This window comes from Lycorma delicatula, chromosome 3, assembly GCF_047948215.1.
Source record: "Lycorma delicatula isolate Av1 chromosome 3, ASM4794821v1, whole genome shotgun sequence".
In the NCBI taxonomy this organism is placed as follows: Eukaryota; Metazoa; Arthropoda; class Insecta; order Hemiptera; family Fulgoridae; genus Lycorma; species Lycorma delicatula.
Genome location: NC_134457.1, coordinates 48,518,253 through 48,533,584, shown reverse-complemented (window position 1 = coordinate 48,533,584; position 15,332 = coordinate 48,518,253). Strand labels below are relative to the sequence as shown.

Genomic DNA, 15,332 nt, shown 5'->3' with positions numbered 1-15,332 from the left:
GAGAACGTAAGATAAATTGAATAAAGTTTTGTATGAAGCCAAGAAAATCAATCCACAGAGCAAGCAGAGAACTTACCTCAACCAACTGTCTGTATGTTTTGAGACATCATATACTTTTCAAGCCATACCGCCTACAACTTTTACAGGCTCTTTGTGGAAGTGACAAACAAAAGCGTGTTGAATTTTGTGATCAAATGTTTGAAAACATTGAGGATGACACTTTTCTTCCATGTTTTAATTTTTAGTGATGAAGCGACATTCCATTCAGTGGAAAAGTGAATAGACACAATGTTCACATATGGTGTCTAAAAATCTTCATGACGAATTGCAGCATGAGAAAGACTCCCCCAAAGTTAATGTGTTTTGCAACTTATTGCAAACTAAGTTTTATGGACCATTGCTTCTTGCAGAACACACTGTTACTGGGATAATGTAGTAGAGCATGCTGGAAGTAGTAGGGCATGCTGGAAAACAGACTTTTCTCTCAACTTAATGAAGATCACAAGACTTCATTTCTCAACAGGATGGAGCTCCAGTCCATTGGCACCTAGATGTTTGACACTATCTGAAAGAATTTCTACTTCAACAATGGATAGGATCCATGCTCTGGAAGATCATTAACGTCAAAAAGTGATAACAATGTTGAGCTAATCAGACTTGATTTGGTACAACCGGTGATTAACTGTCAGAATGATTACACAAAAATTGAATTTGAACTACGGAAAAGAAATTCTTGAAAGGCTGTGAAAAAAGTTGCTCGCGAGAGACTAGCCATCAAAGACAACTGGATGCTGCAGCATGACAATGCACTTTGTCACACTGCACTCTCAATTAATCAGTTTTTGGCAAACAAAAACATTCCTGCAGTTCCTCAACCACTCAAGTCACAGGGACTTGAGTTCCTGTGACTTTTTCCTGTTTGCGACTTTAAAAAAACACTTCAAAGGACATCATTTTGGAACAGTAGAAAACATAAAAAAAGTAACCGACCACCTGAAAGATATTTCGGTTTTTGAGTTCCAAGACTAGAGTTCATGTATAATTGGATTGTAAGTAAAAAATTTTTCTGAACCAGTCTCATTACTTTATTTACAGACCTCGAACAGTACAGTTCTGCTATAATGCGGCTTGATATACCGCAGTTACGGATATAACATCAATTATAAGCTGTTCCCCAAAAAATATCTGAAAAATAAAGTAGGATGAAGAAATGCTAGTCACCCTACCAATGTATTCGATATTGGTATAAAACCCACCATAAATCCTTTGAAATTGTCAACAATATGCTTCTAATATAACACCTGTCAATTAGTCACGACCAATTTTAAAGCCTTGGAATTTCCAAAAACATGATTCAATAAAACTAAACTATGATTCTAACACAGTAACAGGAGAAATTCTTATGATATGTTGCATAAGACTGATTTCCTGTAACAGCAATATGACCATCAATATGCTGCCTGTATAAGGCACAGTATACGGTATCTGATTGTTATTAGGTATTGTGATTTATTCCAAGCTGCTTTTGCTGTGTTTATCAGTATCGTTAAGTTTTATTACATTGGTTAATTTATTAGATTTTGTAGTGTTTGTTTTTGTTTGTATTTGCCTAACATGTTGTCTAAATGAAAAAGCGCTGGAACAGCATGGAGTAACGTAAATTCTATTACAATTAAAAATTGTTGGACAGTATTATCACAGAGTAATACAGAAGACAATGAAAAAGAAAATGTTCATATTTTTACTGACGAACACACACTAGAATTTTCAAATTCAACCGGGCAAGAATTGTCTGTAAGTGATAAGAATTGTCTGTAAGTATCTCAACAACTGGGTTCAAGAAGACAATCAAACACCCGTTGCCCATTACATGACTGATGAAGAAATTGTAAACTCAGTTCTATAACCTCACGATAATTTGTCGAAGGAAGAATGGGAAGGTATTGCAGAGGTTGCTATTACAGAGAGGTCTACACTCTCAATAAAAGACGTTCTGGAAAATATAAATAGTGTAATAACATGGACGGAGCATCATCATTTATTGCATTTACAAAGTGTAAAGTCATATATATTATAAAGAAGATTACAACTGTGCAACAAAAAACAATAACGTCTTATTCTAAAAAATAATTTACATTCACAGAAAAAATATTGTATCTTCCACACTTAACTTATTTCTATGTAAGTACACATTATACTGTATTTGCTTTTTCTATTAAACCATTATTGCTTGATTTTTTGCCTATTCTTTTAATTGATCCCCTTTGTGATTTAAAATTTACTTCTCAAAATAACACGGTTAGCCTATAACGCAGGTGTCACGCAAGTCCCCCGATAACTGTATTATAGCACAGGGTTACACTATATTTCCTTACATTTTATTCTAACGTCTTTGAAATTTTAGATGTTCTGTTCCATTCATAGCATATAAAGAATAAGGAAAAGTGCAGTACAACACTATAAATAATAAAATGAATGTATTAATTAATTCTTTATTATTACACAGATTTTTTTTAATATTAATTTATAACTAATAATAAAAAGATCTATGTTACTGGTAATAAAACATTTATACAATAGATAAAATTTTTTTATATTATATTAATTACAGAACTTAAGTAAATAAAATGATTACACATAAAGAAAAAATAATTCATAAAATAAATTATCATTCTCTTTTTATTTATATTAGAGTACTTAATAATATTATATGTGAATGATCACAAATAATAAATTTTTTAATTTACTTCAAAGCTCTCTTTCACAGAAGTCAATCATTATAAATACTCGTACATAGAATATTATGAAATTACTTTTATTACATACACAAAAGGAACTTAAAAGTCAAGTATATATTTACTGTGAACATTTTTTTCTTTTTTTAAATTACTAATTAATTTAATTAATACTGGCTGGGATGGTCAGAGTAACTAATTATTAATTGAATTAACTTAATACACTTTGTACAAAAGCACAACCGAAAATCACACAAATGAATACATACACGATCGATCATTCATTCATACATACAATCATTTGTTCAAACATACATATTGACTGACATACAGACGAACACTATTTTTGCTTATAAGTTTAATAAAATTCTTGAGTTACAATGACAGTCTCTTGCTACAGGTTCATTTCAGCCCTGAAACAAATAATTAGAAACTTAATTATACTCTAATGTAATAAGTGATAAGACCAATGACTAATAAATGATATTAACAAAAATAAAATATAAACTAATTAAAGATTTAATTTTGGTAATTGTCTTATATTTAATGATGATAAAAGGAAAATAGATGTTTTAAATATTACTCATTCCAGTTAATGGACAGCAGAATTTGTGAATTCATCCATAACTTCAAAATTTATAAAACAGTAACATTTTCAACAAATTCAAAATTCATAAATTATAAAAAACAATTTATTTTAATGTAATTATAGAATTAAATAACAAAAGATACAGGATTTGCAAGAATCGATTCTTGGAATTAATATGGTAATTTAACTTATATATTTTACTGTGTTTTGGTGGTATATATATATATAATATTTAATGAAATTTAAACCACCAAAACACAGTAAAATATATATATATATGTATATATATATATATATATATATATAATATTTAATGAAATTTAAACCACCAAAACACAGTAAAATATATATATATATATAGAGAGAGAGAGCATAATTATTAAGAGAGCATAATAATAATAACAATAATATCATACTTGTAAACAAATATCACTAAAAATCTATATTTTACATAAACTGTACGTTTATATTTGATTCTTATGACAATAGTAAAATTTTTAAGTTCTTTTCTGTAAATCAGTAAATTTAGAATTTAATTACTGTGTATCTGTAATTAAAAAAAAAAAAAATCAGATAAATTTTATTAGTCATAACGGAAAATCCAAACAAGCCTGCTTTAAAATAGGTTTAAGCAAAGGTAAGGTACAATATTTAAAAACTTATCTGATTGACCCATCAGCGCACAAGCTCAAACTGCTTAAGCTAGATAGATGAATTTTTGTAATAGATTATTTTTATAATGCAGATATGCACTAAGGAAGGATTTTGAAAAACTCCAATCTATATGGGGGTGAAAAGGGGACAAAATTTTTTAATGAAAATTCTATGTCAAAAGAGTTAATCATGAAAATTGGTATTTACTCTTGCTTAAAAACAAATTGACACATGTTTGACTATTTTTCAAGAATTCAATTTGGAGGTAGCAAAGGGGTGGTTAGAGCTTTTCATGAAACTTCTACATCTCAGGAACCAAAGGAGAAGTTATGAAAATTGGTATTTAGACAATCCTTTAAAAATAAAATTATACATATACCACCATTATTCAAAAATCCAATTTAGGAGGGACTTTTTTTATGAAGCTATATGAAGACGATGGTGTTACAGTTGTGAAAATTGGTATTTAGATTTTCTTTAAAAACAAAAGGCACATGTATCACAATTTTTCAAAAATCCAGTTTGGGTGGGCAGGCCCCAAATTTTATATGAAATTATAAATCTCAACAATGTGTAATGAATGACTGTTTTCTAGACGATGACTCCAGTCCTGTTTCCATATTGTTTTATTGCGCAAATTCGATGCAAAGTATTGTTAATTTGTTGCTCCACTTATTTTACATGTACATTAATTTTATTACTTGCTCAGTGTCTTTCCATTTAATAATTTTCAATGTGTATATAATTCCAGGTGCAATTCAAAGCCATAAATGTTTACACATGCATAAGAAAGCAAATTTTAATTGATATATTACATACTGTGTCATCTATAGATGAATTCAAAAATTATAAAATCATAGGATAAAAAATATTTTTTTGTAAATTATTAAAATATTTCTGTTTCAGTTTTAACATTATAACTTGATTCAATTAATTTTTATATCTAATATAGAAATTATTATTACGAGGTGGTTTGAAAAGTCTGCGCAGCCTGACAGTTGGCACCACCAGGCATATCGAGAGGATTTTCAGTTAGCATCTTTTGGAAGATCGCACACAAAGTTTTGAGCTGATCAGTTAATTTCTCTATGTTTAATGTCCATTTGAATTGAGAAAGTTGAGTGATTTCTAAAAAATGATGAAAGAGAGTTTCATGTGTTGATTAAACATTACTTTATGAAGGGCAAATCACTTCAGGAGACTAAAGAAAAACTTGATAAATATTATGGTGAATTTGCATCCTCGATTAGAACAGTAATAAGTGATTTCAAAATTTTTGAAGTATTCATATGAGCACAAGTGATGCCGAATGTTCTGGAAGCCCTAAAGAGGTCACTACTTCATGATTGATAAAATTCTCGAGATATGTTGGATGATGTAACTGTAAAGGTTCATGAAATTGCTAGTGCAGAGGGAATCTCAAGTGAACAGATGCATAATATTTTGTACCAACACTCGAATGTCAAAAAGCTATCTGCAAGATGGGTGCCACGGTTGCTTACAGTTAGCCAAAAATGAAATCGTGTGAGGTATACCATTAGTGGTTTGCAGCTATTTCAGCAAAATCCTCAGAATTTTAAGATTTTATTGCTGTAGATGAAACATGGATTCATATTACATGCCTGAAACCAAGGAACAATTCAAACAATTAGTTGCTAATGGAGAGTCTGTACCAAAGAAGGTAAAGGTCGTTCCTTTGGCGAGGAAGAGTATAGCTGTTTTTTTTGGAATTTGTGAATTCCAAAAAAAAAATATTAGATGAAATGTATAAGCTTAAAAGGAGACTACATTAAGAAATAAAAAAAAGGTTTATCTCATAGAATTAGGTGATTTTTATTTTTGTACAGACTTTTCAAACCACCTCTAATTTTATTCTTACTATTCATGATTATGATATTTGATTAAGTTCAGGTTAAATGTAACTAATTTTAAATTAAAACTGAACCTTCATACGTGAATGAGATATGATGGAAGTTTTCGAAAACTCATTAATTTAATGTCAGCAAGCAGACCACATGAATGGGCACACATGCAAGTCCCCATGTCACTGTGAGTGAAAAATAGTACAATAGAAATTAAATAATACGTCTGAATTGGCTTCTCAGAAATTTTTTTATTTACTGTGGTGTTCAAAATACTTAGCACTGATTCTTTTCTCAGGCAAAAAAAAAAAAACAGAAAAACAGTAAATTCTTTTATTTTTCAGAACAGAGACTTAGTCTCAAAGTAGGAGAACCTATAGTATTATTAATTTACCAAAACTATACAGTGACACCGGATTGGAAGTAAAAGCCCTCCACAGAAATGTGATTGAGGCTACAGTGCTCATCGGCCAAGGAGTGTCGGTGTTTATTCCATGAATATTTCTAATATCATGAGGATATCGTTTTGAGTTCAAAAGGATTCAGTTTCCCTTAACCTGTGTTCCATCATAATAAGCAACAAATTCCGTGCAAACTCTAAAGATGATGGGAACTGACTTACAGTAAGATTGCTTCTCTTATGGACAATTTTACATAGCCTGATTCAGAGTGAGATCATCTAACTTTCTGGTCATTCTTATACATGAAGGGAAAATTGCTAATGTAGTTTACAAAGAAGAGTGCTCAAATAGATTTTTTGTAGCGTCTCCTACTCATGTCTTCTAAAAAAAAAAACCATCGTCTACAAACACTAAACATTACTGGTCAATAAAGTCTGCAGTGTACGAACATTCCCACGATTTTCCAAAAATCCTTGTTAAAGTAAATAGAGCAGTTTGCCCATATCCTCACTAAAATATGAACATTTAAATTGTGATAGAATTTTAACAAAAATCTAAAGTTTCTTTTGAAAACTTATTCTAGGTGTAAATCCAAAATTTACATGAGCCAAGCTGAGGGCAATAGCTAGTATTCTACAAAGACAATTGTCAAAAAAAGAGCAAGTAGTTTAGTTTTAAATTAGTAATGCTCTTAGAGAATGACATTTGTTTTTTATTTTTTTATGATAATATATTTAACCTTACTGAATTATTACACTACCTCCAACTACAATAAACATATACTTTGTTAAAATTATTAAGGCTTGTGTAAAGGTAACTTTAAAGATATTATGAAAACTGAATTGATTAAAAAGGATATGCAGTAAATCCTGACTCACCTTTATTTAACATTCTTGATAAATTTTAATCAATATCATTTTGCATAAGTTTAATAAGCTGCAAATTTGTTCAATGTAATCAATTGTTCTTTTATGAAATCTGCAGTTACACATTTTTATGGGGGTATTTTTTATTGTGATGATTCAAACAAAAGTTTTCCTAGTTCACTGTTGGATACACTACTTTTAAAGACTTTATCACAAATCCTCTGTACTGTTCACAGTGATAACGCAGATATGCCTGCCATCACTTCTTGTGTTGCAGCAAACACTTCATTAAAAGTGCAGCATTATGTTCATTCTGTATAAGTTAATTTAAATAATTATATACAGAATAAATAGTTTTTTTTACACTGATGCTGAGCATGTGTAAATACAAAAAGCAAAGAATATGAATCAATCAGAATAAATCTGAGATCACAAGTTTTCATTTTTTAAAACTTCATTTTTGGATGTTTATATAATAATGAATAAGTAATAAATAGATTTTATCAAATTATGAGTGTCTATCCAAAATAATAAAAAGTTATTTTTAAGCACTCTTGCAAACCACTGTTTTCTGCAATAAAAGTGATGTCTTAATATAAAATAAAAATCTAAAACTACATGGACATTTTGATTCTTTAACAGACATCATCACTAAATAAAGATAATTTGGTAAAACCAAATACAAAAAAAAAAAAAAAAAACAAAAAAAAAACTTTAAAAAAATGATTAAAAGAAATATTAACAATATAAAATAATAAACAATGCAATATGTACAAAACAAAAGAGAAAGTTAACGTCAATGAATGTTAATAAACAATAATAAGTGATTCCCTCTGAATTTGTTCACAAATAAAATATTTAAAATTGTAGTGTTACAAAACACTACAATTTTAATAACTTTTTTATGAGGTATAATCAGGGAAGGTATAATGTATGTAAAAGGTATAAGATATAATCAGGTATACTGTGGTTTTGCACAACATAGATGAAAATTATTTAAAATTATCCATGATTTAAACAGCAAATGAACCAAATTTAAATAAGAAAAGAACTGAAATATTATTTGCGGATTAGAAAAAATTTAGACAGAAGTTTTCTGAAAGAGGGTGTAAGAAATTTATTATAACATGGGTAATCTCTTCAAACTGATTACGTTAATTACTTGCTAATCTGTACATAATGACTCTTGGCTAACTATCGCATAAAAAAATGATAAAAAAAATAAAGCACCTTATTGAGAATTTTATTGATAACAATATCGCCAAAAATATGGAATGATTAATTTTTCAATTGATGAAGGGAACATAATTTTCAGAAAAAACTAAATAAGAATATTGCTAAAAAGAAAGCAATACTTATAAATATATTTTCTATTAAATTTAAGAAATCTTTTTACATCAATGTAAAGAAGATATTTTTATGGCACAATTTCACACATCTAAGATTATATTTTAACTATAAGTTCTTAATAATGGAAATCCTTTTTTATGAACAAAAAAAACTCATGTTATGACTTTTATATTACAACTCTGCAATAACCAGAAAACTATTTTGTACAATCAGTTAGCCAGTTCTACATAAAAATCTAATTAAGTTGAATTCATTAAAATACAAACTATAATATCCCTTCAAAGATGTCTGGAAGCACACAGATCGTAGTTTATAGTCCATAGCTTTTTTAACATTACAGGGTGCTAGTAATATAGATGCACAAACATGTTCAGTCTTGGGTACTGCAAGATAACAATCTTGCAGTCATATTCAGTGGGATTAGATAATAATATAACTAATAATTAGATAACAATAACTAAACACCTGGCTGGCCATGGAATGAGAAAGTAGATAAATCTGCAATATGAAGATCTAATTTATTTCCAAAAAAATAAATAAATAAAATACATCTATTTTATTGAGCTGATTTAACACTCTTATTGGTAATATATCTAAACTGATCACCAAGATAAGGTCAGCTATCAAATTAATATAATAATTTAGTTGATTAATCTGCCTCTATGAATCATGAGACCTTGCCGATGGTGAGAATGCTCAGTGATATAAAGTAGCTGGACAGAAGGTGCAACCATATCAGAGTGATATTTATTGAAAGCCAGACTAAGGAATGATTGCTGAAAAAGGGCAGCAGCTCTTCCGGTACTTGTTAAGGGCATATAAGTCAGTAAGACTTAAATGGCCATATCAACATCACTCAATCTTCTGAATACTGCAAAGCTGAAAGCAATGGAAAACTACAGCTTTTTTTTCCAAGAAAATGTAGCTTTCTGCATTTTCATGTAACAAAGATGGAAGTGCCTTCCCTGGTAAAATATTCCAGAGGTAAACTAGTCCACCGTTCAGATCTCCAGTTAGAGACTACTAAGGAAGGAGTCACCAGAAAATTAAAAAATGACATTCTGAGTCGGAACGTGGAATGTTAGAAGTCTAAAAAAGGTTGGTAGGTGGAAAATATAAAGAGGGAAATGGGTAAGTTAAATGTAGATGTAGTAGCGAGGTTCGGTGAAAAGATGAAAATGACTTTTGGTCAGGTGATTATAGGATAATTAACTCAGCGACAAATAAAGGGCAGGCAGGAGTAGGTTTCATAATGAACAAGAAGACAGGGAAGAGAGCAAAGTATTTCAAAAAGCTTAGCGATAGAATCATTGTAATCAAGATAAAATCAAAACCTAAGCCGACAACGATTATTAACGTCTATGTGCCTACAAGTTCCCACGATGATGATGAGGTAGAGTGTGTATACGAAGAAATTGATGAAGCAATTAAACACATAAAAGGGGATGAAAATTTAATAATAGTTAGAGATTGGAATGCAAGCATTGGGAAAGGCAAGGAAGGAAATACTATGGGTGAATACGGGCTGGGCAAAAGTAATAGAAAGAGGGGACCAACTTATTGATTTTGCACAAAGTATAATTTAGTAATTGCCAACACTCAGTTTAAAAATCATAATAGAAGAATTTATACATGGAAAAAACCATCAGATATTATATCATGGTTAAACAAAGATTTAGAAATCAACTCGTCAAGTGTAAAGCTTATCTTGGAGCAGACATTGACCATAATTTAGTGATAATGAAATGTAGATTGGGGTTTAAAAACCTGATGAAAATGTGTCAGATGAATTGGTGGAATTTTGAGAAGCTTGAGAAAGAGCAAATAAAGAAGAGTTTTGAGGAGGTCATTGCAAGAGGTCTGAGAAAATATAGAAGAATGGGAGAATGTTAAAAAGGAAATTCTTTAATCAGCAGAAGTGAACTTAGGCAGAACAAAGAGAACTGGTAGAAAACCTTGCATATCAAAGGATATATTGGAGCTGATGGATGAACATAGAAAGTATAAGAATGCTAGTGGTAAGAGAAACTATCGAAAATTAAGAAATACTATAAACAGGACAGGCAAATTAGCAAAAGAAGAGTGAATTAAAAAAAAGTGTTCAGAAGTGGAAAGAGAAATGATCATTGGTAAAATAGATGGAGCATAGAGGAAAGTTAAGGAGAATTTTGTGGTACACAAGTCAAAATCTAATATGTTAAATTACGATTTATAATATGAAAGAAAAGGTCGATAGGTGGATAGAATATACTGAAGGTTATGAATTAGAAACTGGTATTATAGAAGTTGAAGAGGATGAAAGCGAGATATAATGCTAAGATATAACTGTAGCTATTTCTGCAGTTGTTGAGAACATTAAAATCAATACAGCTTGAACAACAAAAACATTAAATAACTTTAGCAAGTTCTGAGCTTGTCAATGACTAATAATTAAAGCCTAGGCTTTAATTATACTATCGGTAGTATGATATTTTTAATTTCTATTCTTTCTTCATTCAATATGATAAAGAGGAAAAAATGCAACTCAAAGAAGAGAAATCAGAAATAAATATTAAGGTACGACAGAATATACCAGAAGACAGATTTTTGTTATCTAATTAGTAAAATTTCCAAAGATGGTCAAAATGTAGGAAATCTGCAGCAGACTGTAAATTTTAACATAACCATAAACATAACCTGGGACCAGTTGAGAGAAACATCTATCAGTATTTGCATATGACAATAATCTAATAAAAAAATTTATTTCAGAATTCTAAGTTACTCTAAGATAATTGAGAACAAACTAATTATTCAGTGGAAGTTCAGCTTAACATAGCAATAATCAGCTTTACTTTATCTTGTTAATATATCTATATTTGTAAAAAAAAAAATTAATTTTGGGCCTTATATTTAAGATTTTTAAACCATCAATGATTAATTATCTGAAACACAGTTAGCCATTCTATAAAACATTTTTTTGCCCACATCAAAAAATTATAAATTATTCCATACTTAGGTCATTATAAATACTTTCATTATTAGTAAACAGTTACTAGTGAAATAGTTACTGGTTTAAAAACAAAATAAGTTAATTATCCTGCTATTTGGGAGTAGTCATATTGCAGATCTTTGGAATGGTCTATTACTTACTAACTGAAATTTGATACAATTTTATATATATTTACAAAAATGTATGAAGAACATCCAGGCATAAATGGATGCAGTTTGATCTGTGTCAAAATGCCTCTTTAAGGTACTGCTTATCTTACTGCTACCAACTGTTATTAACAATATCAAATACTCTTTTAATACCAGAACATTTTGTAAATAGTATAATTAATGTACAGGAAAGAAAAATATGGTTGTAGTTAAAAAAAAAATATGCTGACAAAGCTTCTTTTTTTCAATGTAAATTATATTCCATTTTTATTTATTTTGTAACTAGTTTGAAAAACCAATCAAAGCAACTCATTAATATTTTTAAAAGACAATTTTCAAGGAATACCATCTTTTTCATTATGTGTCAACTACAATTATGCTAGCAGTAAAACACAATAATTATGAAATTCTATTGACGTTTAGTAAATAATTCAACAAAATATAAAATTATTAGTAATTTTCTCTAGGAATAAGATTTACATAATTTTTATTTTACAAAGGTACTCTTAAAAAAATTCTTAAACAAGCAAGATTTAAAAAAATAATAAAAAAAACAATTTACAAATAACTAAAAATTAAAAAAAAAAACTGTTGAACTCTACTAGAGAATAAATGGCTCAAAAGATATGCATGAAACAATATTTCTTACAGATTGAATGGAATATTGAACATTTTTAACAGCCAGTTAAGATACTATTTTTACACTAAGTCCATAATGTAAGTCTTAATATTGATGGTGTTTGCTATTTGGCTTCTTTCCAGATGTATATTCAATAAAATATCATAAGTAAAAAAAAAAAATAATAACTTTTTATTTTGTTATAATCTGTTAATATATTGCGCGTAGCAAACAATAAGTGAGCAAACATTAAAAACATAACCCTCCTTGATTGAGAGCACATTTGGGTAAAAACACAGTTAAATAGATTTCAGTGCATTTTTATACAAGGGTAAAAAAATTAATATTATTCTGCAATTTTACTGCTCAAAAAATACTATCCTTAAACATAAGAAAATATATTTCTTAAAATAAGCAATAAGTAAATGAATGAAACAGTAAATGCCAATTAGATGCACGCAAAAAATCTACTTTAAAGTAACTTACTTTAATTATTACTAATATAATAAATAAAATAATCACTAATTAACAGTTACATTAGTAATAATTATACTGATTACAACAATATAATTTGTGCTGTTATATTTACTCATCATCAGTGCAATGTATCTGTTCATGAACAATAAAAAATGTGATGACAGTTGCAATATGTCAGTGACAGTGTTTTAAGAGATCTAATAGAAAATAGACAAAGAAATAGATAAGTAGAATGAGATAATGCCTGTTAATATGACTGCATGATGGTGTTTGTTTGTATTCATAAAAAACAGATAATGAATGAAGTGTTAAATTAAAAATAATACAATCACTTTTACTTATATAAGCAAGGTTCTTGCATAGCCAATATAAATATGCTATAAAATAATAAATACAGTATAGATTTACAGAAAATAATATTTCACAACATCAAGTAACAAACTGTACAAGGAATCTCAAATCAAGGTTTAGGAGAAAAAAAGTACTTATATAGTAAAAATGTACAAAAAAACAAAATATCTAAAAATCAACATTAAATAAACTACATACAACAGGTTTAAAAAGATTTTTAAATTTCAAAATTGATTTCTTAATCTTATGGATTATATCATAAAATGTTATATCAAAGTTTTCAGAAAGAATACAAACAAAATATGTTAAGAAACAGATCACTTGTCATCTATAACGGATGATGAAACAACCAAAATTTTAAATATGAAGTTTGTATATACTTGTGGAATAAAATTCCATTATTAATTATTTTTAAAGAAAAAGTTTGAATTTTTTGATGACAGGATCATGTCATAGGTAGAACTGGGGTAGTGATTATTCCAATTTCCAAGTCACTCATCCTGAAAAAGGATAAGAAAAAGGAAGGAATCATAAACTGATTGGGATAGATTAGGTAAAAACAATAGTTTACCAGGGCCATTTTTCTACATTAATACACTTAAAGATCAGCAAGTGGAATTTTTATATAAATTATCAATCACTGATGTATAAAGATAGATCAATTATATATAATTAAGAATAGAATTTAAGCACAGAGATATAACACCGTGCAAACAGTCAAACCAAATGCTACTTTTTGGAGTTACTTAAGTTTCAAGAAACATAATAAACAGTTTACCTGCCATATAACTAAGTTTGGGAGCTTAATATTTTCTAAGTTTATTTTCAGCAAATATTTATCCAATAAGACCTCAGGGCTTTTTGTTCAGCTGCAAAATAAAAATTGAACTCCTAGCTAAGTCCATAGCACCCCCTTCAAACTACAGAAATATTAAGGGTACAATTAAGTCATAACAACCTTAGCATGAAACCCATAAATGATAATGATCACCATTATTGTTAACCAGCTTGAAGTTCTTTTTCTTCTTTTACTTGGCGTCCATTCTGTGTCTTTACCATCAGCATCCTTCTTTACTTGGTCTATCTACTTCTCTTCAGTCTTCCTCAGGGTATAAGGTATCAGGAATAAATACTATCCAGTTATTTTTCTAGTAATATACTTGTAGCTCTGGTCAAACTGATTTACATGATCATACCCATTAAAATTAGGGCTTAGTGATTCTTCTTGTTTTGGTTCCTTATACAGTCATTTTTAATTTGCTCGTGTTTTACCCTCTGTACCATCAATTTCAGAACATAATTTTCATACTCTGTGTGCTCTACCTTCTTATGGAGATTAAAAAAATTTTAACTTTTTTTTCAACTTTTATTTTTTTAGATTGTTTATCATACAGATTTTGAATCTAGTGGTTTTTACCACTAGATTGCAAGTGGTCTTCTTTTTGAAGTCTATTAATAACCTTGTGGGTTGTGCTGTTTCTGGTGATAACACTTCAAAGTTATTTGACGTGATCTACTGCTTTCAGTTTGAGTTCTTCTAGATAATATTTTACAGGGATTCTTTGTTTAGTCTGTGTCCACCCTGTCTACTCTGCTTCTGTGCTTCCACAGACTGGAGGCACAACAAAAGTGCATCAACAAAAAACATCTACATTGAGATCTTAATTGTTGAGGTTCAGTTTAACACCACAATAAAATAATGGTGATTATGTGCTGCATCTTGTTACACGTTCTTCCTGGTTCTAAACCACTAAATTCTTACATCCTACATAAATTCAGTTTCGACAATATTTGAGTAATATATTTAGTTTGGTGATCAGAATTTCAGTCAATATTCTCTGAACAAGAAACATTCCTGGATCTTATTTCTCTAACTGATGTCAAATGCCTTCTCGAGTTCTAGGAAGATGAATTTAATTACCTCTTTCTCACTTTTTTTCAGCTGTTTTCATAACATCAATGTCAAAATAGATCTAATGAACCTGAATTAATACTGTTTCTCCTCTAATTGTATTCATTTCCTAACCTCTTTTCTCTTATTATTTTAAGTATGTTTAATTCAGTGGATATCAAACAAAGATGCTTAGAATTCAGTGGAAAAATAATCAAAGATAAGGAAAAGCAGTGGATAATGAAAAGGGACAACTGCAGAACCACAAAATAAAATAAATAGCTTTATCCATTCGAATGCAGTGCATGTCCATTCTGCCTGCAATTCATTGTAATAAAGGGGAATCTTTATTTAGAATAGAATCAGTATATTACTTAACAGTAATTTCATGCTGGACAT

The 15,332-nt window shown here is 29.1% G+C and overlaps 1 protein-coding gene across 4 annotated transcripts in view; it reads right to left on the bottom strand.

The window, feature by feature from the left end:
- Nucleotides 1-2,020: 2,020 nt before the first annotated feature.
- The window catches only part of LOC142321567 (ras-GEF domain-containing family member 1B-like), a 651,166-nt gene continuing 637,854 nt past the window's right edge, over nt 2,021-15,332 (bottom strand). For all 4 annotated transcript variants that reach the window (XM_075359758.1, XM_075359760.1, XM_075359757.1 and 1 more), the window contains one exon: nt 2,021-3,148. In XM_075359758.1, coding sequence (XP_075215873.1) covers nt 3,130-3,148 — 19 coding nt within the window. In that variant the 3' untranslated portion in view covers nt 2,021-3,129. The remainder of the gene's footprint in view (nt 3,149-15,332) is intronic.